The sequence below is a fragment of the Panthera uncia genome (assembly GCF_023721935.1).
Source record: "Panthera uncia isolate 11264 chromosome B2 unlocalized genomic scaffold, Puncia_PCG_1.0 HiC_scaffold_24, whole genome shotgun sequence".
Taxonomy (NCBI): domain Eukaryota; kingdom Metazoa; phylum Chordata; class Mammalia; order Carnivora; family Felidae; genus Panthera; species Panthera uncia.
Window position 1 is genome coordinate 14,231,637 of NW_026057580.1, and position 13,172 is coordinate 14,244,808.

A 13,172-nucleotide genomic window follows, 5' to 3' on the forward strand; every position below is an offset into this window, starting at 1 on the left:
CGTATTGGGTACTATGCATCATATGTTCGAGAAACTGTCTTGTATCAATTTCTAAATGCCTTATAATGTTAATCCTTCTTGCTGAGCCAGCTGGTCACAGTCTCACAGAAATAATCCCATCGGAGACTGCTTTTCTGTCTCTCACAGTATCAGCACGTGAAGTACAGAGTACATGCTCTATAAAGATTAATTGACCTTCGATTTGAAATGGATGAAAGGGATGCCTACAAAGGTATGGGCAATTAACCTGCGCTCATTCTCACAGCTATTAAATTTTTTATTATAGAATAAGAATCACGTTCACAAGAGAATTGTCCAACCTTCACCCTCACATTTTCTTGGTAAACAACCCCCTCCCCTAGCCCAGCTGACCTTGCCTCCTTTAACTTGCCGAGTTGTTTTGAATAAGGAGAAGGATCCTGGTCAGTGTGTGCGGGTCTCAGGATTAATACTACATTTGGCTCTAGTGGCTGAAGGGGCAGCCTCTTGGATCCTCAGAGTTATGCTTTGGTGGAGAACCCTTGCCACAGAGAGACCTGCGGGGAGCCTGGGCATGACCAATGGATATTGACAGCTTTACTGACATTTACAAGAGCTGATTATTAGTTGAAGAACTTTGCGTAAACAGTTGCCATTTCAAACCAATTGATTTCTGTGAACTTATAGCACAGGTACTGCTTATGAATGTCAATACTTTTCACTGGTGATTTCTTTATTTTGTGGGCCTGACCACTCCTCTGTCTCACTATGAAGCCCAACCTCTTATTTTCAGATGAAGGAATAAAGGCTCAGAGAGGGACCTGTGACCACACAGCTGATTGATTTTCATGCCAGATCTTAACCCATCTCGCCCTACAATAACACTGTCCTATAGAAACTTCACCAATAATATTCCATATTTGCACTTTCCATGTACTTAGCCCCATGTAGCTGTTGAGCACGTGCAATGTGGCTATTATGACGGAGGAACTGAATTTTCAGTATTTTTTTAATTTAAATTAATTTAAATTTAAACAGCCACATATGTATGAGCGTCCGGCGCTTGACTTCAGCTCAGGTCATGATCTCATGGTTTTGTGGGTTCGATCCCCATGTCGAGCTCTGCACTGATGACACAGAGACTGCTTGGGATTCTCTCTCTCCTTCTCTCTCTCTGCCCCTCCCCGACTTGTGTTCTCTCTGTCTCTCTCAAAATAAAGAAATTTTAAGATTTTTTTTTAAAGGTTTTATTTATTTTTGAGACAGAGAGAGACAGAGCATGAACGGGGGAGGGGCAGAGAGAGAGGGAGACACAGAATCGGAAACAGGCTCCAGGCTCCGAGCCGTCAGCCCAGAGCCCAACGTGGGGCTCGAACTCACGGACCGCGAGATCGTGACCTGAGCTGAAGTCGGACGCTCAACCGACTGAGCCACCCAGGCGCCCCAATAAAGAAACTTTAAAAATAAACAAATAAACAGCAACATATGGCTAAAGACTATCGTTCCAAATAGTACAGCTCCAGAATAACCGACCCAATTTGTAGAGGGTCGGTATAAATATAAAAAGGCTATCTACCAAGTTCCTTCCTTTCTTGCCCCACAGAAGAACAGGGCAAGAATATTCCTGTGGAAGGACAAAGCATGCAGTTACAGTGCAGTCAACAAGAGGCACTCGTGTCAGTTACCCATCACCACCCCACATATTTGCTATGCAGTTGCTATCGTCGAAACCTCAGAACGTTAGTGGTTTCCCAAACAATGCATTCTCTTATTTATTTTGGCTGTTGCCATGTTACTGCTGTGCACGAAGCCCTGGTAAAAATGGGAGGCTGATGGCTTGTGACAGGCCTGTCACTTCTGTTGACCCACAGGCTCATGAAGGGATGTGGAACGCTCTGCCATAAAGCATAAAAGTGACACGTGGCTTAAAGCCCAGATTTCTAATCTTTGTCTTCACAAGATCTTTGTCTTGCACAAAACACTTGGTTTCAGGCCCCCCTGACAGGGGAGGTCATCTCATATTTTTGAGGGAGTATCATCTGAGAATAGAGCTGCCAGTTAATGCGTTTTTTTATGTACACAAATTCATCCTGGACACTTGGGGCCTGGGTACTGGAAGGTAGCTTGAAAATAGGATTCTCTCTTGGGAGTAGTAAAGCCCCCTCCTCCTGGGATTTTCCAAAGGAACTCATAGAATCACCAGGTCTGAATGGTGAGAGGTAAAAAGATGAGAAGGTGACGCTGCATTCTGGCTTGTGTTGGTGAATGATTAGCTGTGACATCGGTTCTCCTGTCTCTTCACTGCTGAGAACATTGAGGCACAAAATAAAGACTTTGCAAGCGACAACATACTCTTCAAAGAGAAGGGAAAAGGAGGAAGTTTAGCGAGCAACCTTGGCCTGCAAGCCAAAATTTTTGCTATGGTTGTCTCCCACAAAATCACTTTCATGTCATTATCATTAGATGTTAGTCCAGTTGACGTTTATGACTACATTCCAGGCTGTGATTCGAACTTGAATCCTTTCCAGTGTTTGGAAAGAAAGGAGAAGCCACTCAAAAGAAGTGGGAATCTTAAAGTCGATCGGGATAACCTCCACCTCTGGCCACAATGGAGTATAAAGACCCAGATTTATACTTAATAACCAGAGCATTACTTTAAACAACTAGTAAAACAGGCCAACTATATGAAGTGTTGGTCTTTAGACATTGGGGGGGGGGCAGCACAGAGCCCAAATAGAGCCTGATGGTCTCTCTTAGTTGAGGAGATAACCGAGTTTGGGGTTTGGAAAGGTCAGAGCAGCTAGAATTCACAGATCTAAATACCAGAGTGGATGGAGCTAGAGTGAGACAGCAAGAGAGAGGAACTACCAAGTGTGAGGAAAGAACGGGAAATGAGTAGGAAAAACAATTCCAGGATCTCACATAAGACTGGTAATAGTTTGGTTCCCAGCAGTCAGAGTGGAAAGACCTCCTTGTATGCAGTAGTTGGAGTCCTCAAAAGGGTATTCCTTCCATAGTAGAACCAAATTGGCTTTAAACCATTCTTAGGGTAGGATTTTCTGGACCCACCCTCGCAAAGAGTACAAGTAAGCTTCAAAAGGATCAAATTCGTTCCAAGTAACTTAACTGCATTTCAGAATGAGGTCCAACATTACTTAAAGGAACACAACAAAATCCAGTATATCAAACAACATAAAATTCACTGTTTGGCAGCCAAAATATATTATCAGACGATGCAAATAACTACAAAAACATAACTCATAATTAAAGAAAAGGCCAATCAATAAAAGGAAACCCATATATAGATAAGATGAAAAAATAAGTATACAAAGACATTAAAATTATCATTGAGGGGGCGCCTGGGTGGCTCAGCCGGTTAAGCGTCCGACTTCGGCTCAGGTCACGATCTCGCGGTCCGTGAGTTCGAGCCCCGAGTCGGGCTCTGGGCTGATGGCTCAGAGCCTGGAGCCTGCTTCCGATTCTGTGTCTCCTTCTCTCTCTGCCCCTCCCCCGTTCATGCTCTGTCTCTCTCTGTCTCAAAAATAATAAAATAAACATTAAAAAAAAATTTAAAAAGATTCTCTCTCTCTCTCTCTCTTTAAAAAAAAAATAAATAAAATAAAATTATCATTGAGAATAGACTCCATATGTTTAAGAAGGTAAAATAAAACATGAATATAAGGAGAGAATTGGCAGTAAATTCAACATTTAGATTAAATCAACAAATAATTTGAGGGATGGGAATTACCAAATCGATCTACAAAGAAATATATCCCTGGATTTCCTTATATCTATTAAATACACTGAATTTTCAAGGTGGGGGGGGGTGGAAACCTCCCCACCAAGAAACGTCAAGTGAAGATGCCTCCACTGGCAACTTCTACCAAGCTATCAAAGAAGAAATAGTACAATTCTACAAAAGGTCTTCCAGAAAACAGAGGAAGAGGAAACACATTCTCAACTCACTCTGTGAGGCCTGCATTACCCTGATAACAACACGAGACCAAGAAATTAAAAGAATACTACAAACTAATATTCTTCATGAATCCAGATGCAAAAACTTCAACAAAATTGTAATAAATCGAATCTAGCAATCTATAACAATAATAAATCATGACTAAGTGAAGTTGATCCCAGATGTGTAAGGTTCGTTTAACACCTGAAAATCAATGAATTTATTTCACATTAACAGAAAACCAGATGATAACCTCATAGCTGGAAAAATTCAGCACACATTCATAATTTAAAAACTCTCAGGGAAAAAAAAACTAGGAATAGAAAGGAACATAAGACATCTGTGAAAAGCATACAGCTAATATCATCCTTAACGATGAAAGATTGAATATTTTCCTTCTAAGAATGGGAACAAAGCAATGATGTCTGCTCTCATGGCTTCTGTTCAGCAATGTCCTAGAGGTCCTGGCCAGTTTTGTAAGACCCCATCCTACCAGGGGGGAGTGGGGGGAAGAAAAAAGAGAGAAGGAAGGAAGGAATAAAAAAAAGAATGCAGATTGGAGAGGAAGAAATAAAGATATCCTTTTTTACAGATGATGTGAAAATAGAGGAGAAAATCTTCATGACCTTGGGTTAGATAATCATGTCTTAAGAAGGACACAGAAAGCATAAACCATAGAAAAAAAAAAAGGAAAAATGGACTTTCTCAAGGTCAAAGACTTCTGTGTTCCAAAGACACTATTATGGAAATGAAAAGTCAAGCCACAGACTTGTAAACTATTTGCAAAACACTAATCTAAGAAATTGTATTGTGAATCTATAAAGAACTCTTAAAATTCAGTATAAGAAGATACCATACTAAAATAATAATAACTCAACATCACTCATCATCGGGGAAATGCAAATTAAAACTACAATGAGATATTAACCTCACATCCATCAGGATAGCTAAAACCAAAAATACAAGAAACAACGAGTGTTGGCGAGGATATGAAGAAAAGGGAACTCTTGTGCACTGTTGGTGGGAATGCAAACTGGTGTAGCCCTTGTGGAAAACAGTATGGAGATTCCTCAAAAAGTCCTTAACCATTCCTTAAAATTCCTTAAAAATAGGGGCACCTAGGTGACTCAGTCGGTTAAGCATCTGACTCTTGATTTCGGCTCAGGTTGTGATCTCTTATTTCTTGGGATGGAGCCCCACATCCTACTTTGTGCTGACAGTGTACATCCTACATGGGATTCTCTCCCCCTTCTCTGCCCCTCCCCTCACTCACGCACATGCTCTTTCTCTCAAAATAAACGTTTTTAAAAAGAAAATAAGAGAAAAAAAAGTTAAAAATAGAACTACTTTATGATCCAGTAATCACATTACCCAAAATACAAAAAGGCTAATCCAAAGAGATACATGCCAAATTGTGGACGCAGACCAAGTGTCCGTCAGTTGATGAACGGATGAAGAGATGCCGTGTCTATGTATACACACACACACACACACGTGCGCACACACACGCACATATACATACATACACATACACACACAATGGAATATTATTCAGTCATAAAAAAAGAATGAGGTCTTGCCATTTGCAATAGCATGGATGGGGCTAGAGAGTATAATGCTAAGTGAAATAAGTCGGTCAGGGAAAGACAAGTACCATTTGACCTCACTCACGTGTGGAATTTAAGAAACAAAACAAATGAACAAAGAAAAAAAAGAGAGAGGCAAACCAAGAAACACACTCTTAACTAGAGAGAACAAACTGATGCTTACCGGAGGGGAAGGAATGGGTGAAATAGGTGATGGGGATTAAGGAGTGCCCTTGGCGCGATGAGCACTGGGTGATGTACAGAATTGTTGAATCACTATGTTATACATCTGAAACTGATAGAACATTTTATGTTAACTATATTCGGATTAAAATCTTTTTTTTTATTTTTAATTTTTTTTAACGTTTATTTATTTTTGAGACAGAGAGAGACAAAGCATGAACGGGGGAGGGTCAGAGAGAGGGAGACACAGAATCCGAAACAGGCTCCAGGCTCTGAGCTGTCAGCACAGAGGCCGACACGGGGCTCGAACTCACACATCGCGAGATCATGACCTGAGCCGAAGTCGGCCGCTTAACCGACTGAGCCACCCAGGCGCCCCTCGGATTAAAATCTTAAAAACGTACTTTAAAGCTGCAAAGAAATAGCATTATACTTTACCAGTGCACCTAAAACTTAAAAGATTGAAAATACCAAGTGCTGGAAAGAAAGCAACTAGAAGTCTCATACAAAATATAGTAAGTCACTTTGAAAATAATTTGCAAGTTTTATTATAAGGTTAAATATCCACTGACCATATGACACAATAATTCCACTCCTAAATATTTGCCCAAGAGAAATGAAAACAGAATCAGTAGAAAAGCTTCTGTGTGTATGTTTATAGTCGCTTTATTATAATAGCCCCAAACGGAGAAAGAGCCCAAGTATCCATCAACTGTTGAATGCATGAACAAATTGTGGTATATTCATACAATGCAATACTACTTAGTAATAAAAAGGAATGAACCGCTGATATATATACTAACATGGATGAATTCAAAAGCATAATGCAAAGTGAGAGAAACCACACACAAAAGGTGACACAGAGTTTAATTCCACTTGTGTGACAGTTTTTAAAAGGCAAAACTATAGTGATAGAAAGAGGATCAGTTGTTTCCAGGAGACAGAAGGGGGCTGGAAGGAGACTCACAGCAAACGAACAGTGGGGAGCTTTTTGGGGTGATGGAAATATTTTACATCATGATCGTGGTGGTTGTTACAGGATTGTATCTATTTGTCAAAACTTATTGAAGCTTACGCTGAAAATTGCTAGATGCATGCAAATTATATCCCAAGAAAATTTGTTCCAAAGAGGCAAGGTGCACCATAAGGTATACAGTAATATCATAAGTGTTAAATAAAAGGCAGAAAAGGAGAGAATTTCAAATACGTACCCATACAGGCTGGAATATGCACAAAATATCTCAGGAAGCCTATACATGAAATTTTTAGAATATATTGCTTCAGAAAAGGAAATGGGGCATCTGAGGGGGGTATGATGGAGCAGAGACTCTATCTTTTGTAACTTTCAAATTTTGAATCATGCAAATAATAAACCTATTCAAAGGGGGAGAAAAGTCCGTCGCGTTCTAAAACCTGCTGTTATTCAGTATGATTTGAGTCAGAATCCTGTTCTATGTGTGAACATCTCTCTTTGTTACTCATCATTTCCTCCTTCCCCTGTTTTAAAAATCACAGGACTGCCTAAGAGTATATTCAATATATACTTCGGAGCATGACAATAAAACAAGTTTAAAATGTGAAAGAGAGAGGGTGCCCGTGGGATTGAGACAAGGTTACTACAGGGTCGAATGAAGTTCCATGCACAGCAGGTTAGAACCAGTGGGTGCTTTCGAGCTTATCTCATACACCTGTTTTTTATTTTTTGTTTTTTTTATGGGGAGAAATCTAAAGCCTAGAGAGTGCATGGGACTTCCCCAAAGGTGCACAGCTAGTCAGTATCAGAATCCAGTTGGGGCTTAGCTCCTAAGTCTTATTACAGAAATAATATCAGTAGAGCAGGCAACCTAGCACAGTTCAAAGTACACGTTCAGTAAAATGAGTTTCCCCTTCGCCTCTTCCCCCTGTATCAGCTGGCTTTTCGTCAGGACTCGCCGTCCACCCATCCCCAACTCAAAGTCAAACATCAATGGAAACAGGAACCTAGGGTCTTTGCTTTAATGCTGACCAAATTTCCCAGAATACACTAATAAGTTTTCCTTAAAAAAAAAAAGAACTTAATTGCCCTTCCCATAACCGGCTCAGTTTTAATCCATTTGACAAATATTTATGAGCCTCCCCCCGCCCCCAACCCCAACTACGGGCCAGGCTCTGGGCTAATGGTGGGCGGACATACAGAGGTGAATACGATGTGGTCCAGAGTGCTTTCCCTATGGTGCTTACAGACCAGTGAGGAACAGCCTTACCCAGGTGATTGTAATATTAGGGGACACATGGTAAGACGGAGACAAGGACAGAGGCAGTATCACATAGAACAACCTGGAGTTTTAGAAATGGCTTCACGGGGAATTTGAGTCCAGAAAGATGAGGACAAGGTGACAAGGTGACAGAGGGGAGGAAATGCTATAGACAGAGGAGTCAGCACGGGCAAAGCCAGGTGAGATTGAACATGTCCAATTTGTGGGGAGCTCGGTATTCCTGGGACATACTGAATGAGGCAGGATGTGATGGGAAGAGGGACCAGAGAGGCTGTTAGATTGTTAGGAGCGAGGTCAAGGCCTTGGTGCTGCTCAAGGGTGGACTTGATCTTGTTGGCAAGGGGCAGGGCTTAAAGCGGAGAAGTATCTAACGTACAATTCTGTTCCAAGGGATGGTCTTTACTCCAGTAGGTGGCTGAACCATACTTGACAGTTGCCATTACTCTGACCAATATTTATGGAGCCCTGATGACAGTGCCAGCAGCCCGCAGGACACTGTGCTTCAGAGGTAAGTAAAATGTGGTCCTTTCCTCAAGAACCTGACCGTCTGATAAATTACTCTTCAGAAAATGGGAGCTCAGAAAAGGATCTGTCACCCACTTGTCCAACCCTGTGCCCCTCCCCCAATATTCTCATTGGTAGCGCCCTCCTGGTCAGTTGGTGTTCTCTCCCCCAGTGTTGACACGACTCACCTTCTCCTGGTTAACGTGTTTGGTTTTGGCCTCTACGTCTATTGAGAAGACAGTGTTAGGTCAATTATATAGCTGCAGAAACACAACGGCAGGCCCAGGAGGGAGGACACATTGCATTAGCTACGGTGACATGGTTGCCACAGGCTGCTCCTTGTAATGTTTAACACTGACAGCTGTGGGAATCCTCAAGTCCTTTGATTTAATGTTCCTTCCAGAGCTCAACAAATCAAATTAAGCGCTCACATATTGGCCTTCTGCCCAGCCTCAGGATGATGTTAAGAACGTGTCAGGCATTCTCAGAAATGGCTGGGAACCAACGGGAAGGTACAAACCGTCCACGACTTCTCACAGAACCCCTTGCATTTGGTGGAAATACGGATCCCAGGAATGGCTGTCCATGTTCCCATGCTTCAACTCTACCAATTCCTGCCCTGTAGGGGCTGTAGCGGGTTGAAGAGTGCCTCCCTCCCCAAAGGTGGGTCCAACCAGAACCTGTACCTGCTACCTTATTTGGAAAAAAGGGTCTTTGTGGATATAATGAAATTAAGGATCCTGAGACGAGATCATCCTCGATTAGGAAGGGCCCTAACTCCATTGACAGGTCTTTACAAGAGAACGGAGGAGAAAATAGAGACAGTTAGAGGAAAGAAGGCCATGTGATGTGGAGCAGAGAGTGGAACGATGCAGGTACAAGCCATCAGAGGGGATGCCAGGAGCCACCAGAGGCTGGAACGGGCAAGGAAGGATTCTCCCCTAGAGCTGTCAAATGGAGTGTGACTCTTACCCCGGAGCTGGGAGGAGGAAGGAGCCTAAGCAGGTTACCCTTGTACCCTCCTCTTCCATGCAAGCAGAGAAGCCCCTGTACCCCCCACTTTCACTTATAATTCCCATTCAACATTGAATAAAGAACTGCCATGGGGATGGGTAGGGAATTGGGAAGCAGGGATTATGACTGCCATTCTTCTTAGCACTGCTGAATTTCGTGAAAAAAAAAAGTTCACACATCAGAGCTGAGGTCTCTGAGTGAACAATTATTTTAAAAGGAATGTAAACTGAAAGAGTTAACTCCAATATTTGCTTTCGGGAACTACAGATCTTAAGTAACACAAGACCACACGTTACTATCAAACAGTTTTTCCTGTTGCTAATGCCAGCTGGAGATTCCAATAGTTCTGTTTCCTCCTGCTTCTGTTTGGTTCAACACCAGTGGCAGGCTAATTTCTAGTGAAATCAACACTTTGCCAAATTTACAAGTGTCTTCATGTGCCCATAATGATGGTGACGATCCACCTTGTCTGTTGCATAAAGTTGCATGGATGCTTCTGTCCTGAGAAAAATATACCTAGTCCTCACTAGGAGTGGGGTTTTGTGGTCTTTTCTTTTTTCTTTCCTTTCCTTTTTTCTTTTCTTTTCTCCTTTCCTTTCCTTTCCTTTCCTTTCCTTTCCTTTCTTTTCTTTTCTTTTCTTGTTACTAACTTAATGGTGGATATGGAAACTGGAAGACTGCTTGAATGCACCTGCTTGAATGTCACCTCCTTGGTGGGACCCCTCCTGACTCCTTCCTGCACTCTTGAGCACTCCATCCCCAGTACCCACAGCAGTCAGTTAACTCCTCTATTTCACTGAAATTAACCATGTGCAAGTCTATGTCCCGCACCACGTTGCTGATTTCTTGACAGCAAGGTCCCTCCCTGTCTTCGTACCCCTTTTCCCCCAAATGCTCAGCATAACACCAGGCAAGTTTTGACGGGTACCTAAGTAGAAGCCAAACACTCTGCTAGGTGCTTTTTAAAGACTGTATGGTAGAAAAAAGGAAATACAATGTACACACAAAACAACTAGGGAAAAGTACAAAGTAAAAAAATAATAATATATGAAATTGGCAAATAAAATGTATTTTATTGGAGGAGTAATTGGAAACCACAAAGGGGAGAAATAAGCATGACCTGGGGGCTTTGTGGGTTCATTTTATTAGCCAGAAATAGCATTTGCTAATATGCGGTCCTCAAACTAAGAAAAGTGTAAATATGAATATCATCAGGGAGTGGACGTTGGGGGAAAATGTTCTGCCTTCTTGATTAATAAAGATGATTTGTCTAGCCCAGAATGCTTTTTTATGTTCTGATAAATCGTAATAGTCTTTACTGTACATGGTCTGTGTGTAATAAATAGACTATTTATTATAATATCAGTCTAAAACAAAGATTTCCAAAGTTCTCAGTTTATATATCATAAGCATTAAACATTAACACTGGCTGTTAGTGTCTTACTACTACACCACTGAAATCATTTTACTTCATCAGATAGTTTAGTTATATTGGTGTCAAAAGGGCAAACTCAATGACAGAGGTTACATTTATTGACCATATATCTGAAGTATCTGTGACCTTAGAAATGCTAAGAAGGAAAGCCCAGCACCTGACTGTTGATTTGACTTCCTCTCACCAGCCTTGGTTTCGTTTTTGAAAATCAAGTTGACAAAAGAAATTTAACCAGACAAGAAAATGTACTTAACGTCTGTCACAAAGGTAAGGATTTGAACTGCATTTTCTGCTCACTTGTAAGTGAACTTTTAAAAAAATACTTTGCCCATGGTATATAAAAGTCAGTGATTAGACACACAATTTAAATGCACTTTCCAATGCTTATACTTTTGAACAGTCCCGCGTGAACTCTGGAATGACTTGTTTATTTTTTATTTTTTATTTTTTTTCAATATTTATTTATTTATTGAGAGAGAGAGACAGAGACAGAGGGTGAGTAGGGGACGGCAGAGAGAGACGAAGACACAGAATCCAAAGCAGGCTCTAGGCTCTGAGCTGTCAGCACAGAGCCTGATGCGGGGCTCGAACCCACGGACCGTGAGATTATGACTTGAGCTGAAGACGCTTAACCGACTGAGCCACCCAGGCGCGCCTGATTTTACTTTTTGACTGGGGGAACACAGCAGTCACATTTTCAAAATTACACGAACAGAAACAACATTCTAGAACTAAATTTTGACAGTCATTGTGACATTACTATATGCACATATATGTGTGCATATTTTTATACCATGTATTTGACAGATATCAAAATAAATGCCTTTGATATATTGTTGAAACTTAATTTTCTTAAACAAATAAAAATAGAAATCATCTTTTCTTTTTCTTTTTTTTGTTTTTTTAATGTTTATTATTTATTTTTGAGAGAGAAAGAGAGATAGGGCTCAAGCAGGGGAGGGGCAGAGAGAGAGGGAGACACAGAATTTGAAGCAGGCTCCAGGCTCCCAGCTGTCAGCACAGAGCCCGACGCAGGGCTTGAACTCGCAAATGACGAGATCATGACCTGAGCCGAAGTCAGATGCTTAACCGCCTGAGCCACCCACGTACCCCTGGAATGACTCATTTAACCAGCCATACTCTTGAATATGTCTGGAGGTCCAAGGACCATGACATCATGCATCTTTCCCTGGACACTCAGAAAAAGAAGTCACCATTTTCTCCATCTACACATGCAGAAGTGCCTACCAGAGACAGCACTTACCTTAACAAAGAGGATAATCTCAGGGTCTGTGGAAGTTGATTCACTTTCTTCCAAACCATCAGCAGCAGAATGGCAGGTGGAGGAATCCTTGCTGGCAAAGAAGGCCCTACTCTGCTGGGTGGGGAAGGTTGGAGAGGGCAGGCCTTTCTCCATCACGTCTCCATCCTCCTGGGGTTCCTGGGCTGGTGAGGGTACTTCTTCCCGGTCCTGGGCTGGTGAGGGTACTTCTTCCCGGTCCTGGGCTGGTGAGGGTACTTCTTCCCGGTCCTGGGCTGGTGAGTGTGATTTTTCCATTGAGTTGTTCCAGTCTTCACTGGAGACTGGTGGCTCACCCGGTTGAAGATCCTGGGACTCAGGACATATGTCACCTGGCAGGAGGTAGTCTCCTGCTTCTGGTTGGGAAGAGGTCAAGCTGTACTCCTCACCCTCAGCAACATCAACTGACACAGAGTCATATTCATGGTTTTCCAGCTCAGTGGCATATGCATCATCTTCTGACCTCAGGCCTTCATAGATGTTATCATAAAGAGGGACTTCGTTTTCTTCTGGGGTTTCTGGAACCTCATACATCCTTTCTTTTTGGACTGTGTCATAGATGGTGCTGCTATCTTCACCATTCATGTTCATTGATCTGATAGATCTTTTGCAGGCAGACCCGAATAGATCAGAAATGAATAAAGGACTAGAGGATGCTGCACCACCTTGCAGAGGAATCAACAAGCTTTTGAAACACGGCAACTAGCAACAGCTACCAATGACAGGTCTCTAACAATCATTTACCAGAGGCTTTAATCAGCAAGGCACGAGTCCATTGGACACCAGATAAAGCTTACACACTCAGTTAACTCCTTCACTGCTAAGGATAGTTTCAAGTAGAGTCTGGGGTTTTCCTCACTGCCAGTAACTCCAAGATTCTTTGGATTAACCGGAGGTTGAATTATCTTCCCAGTGCATGCTTAAATTCTAAATATTTAGCCATTGGTCACTGAGCAGGGCT

The 13,172-nt window shown here is 41.9% G+C and overlaps 1 protein-coding gene across 1 annotated transcript in view; it reads right to left on the bottom strand.

The window, feature by feature from the left end:
- CLIC5 (chloride intracellular channel 5) overlaps positions 1-12,865 on the bottom strand; it is a 119,969-nt gene extending 107,104 nt beyond the window's left edge. Inside the window, exon 1 of the mRNA XM_049652818.1 lies at positions 12,176-12,865. Coding sequence (XP_049508775.1) covers positions 12,176-12,802 — 627 coding nt within the window. The 5' untranslated portion in view covers positions 12,803-12,865. The remainder of the gene's footprint in view (positions 1-12,175) is intronic.
- Positions 12,866-13,172: the final 307 nt, after the last annotated feature.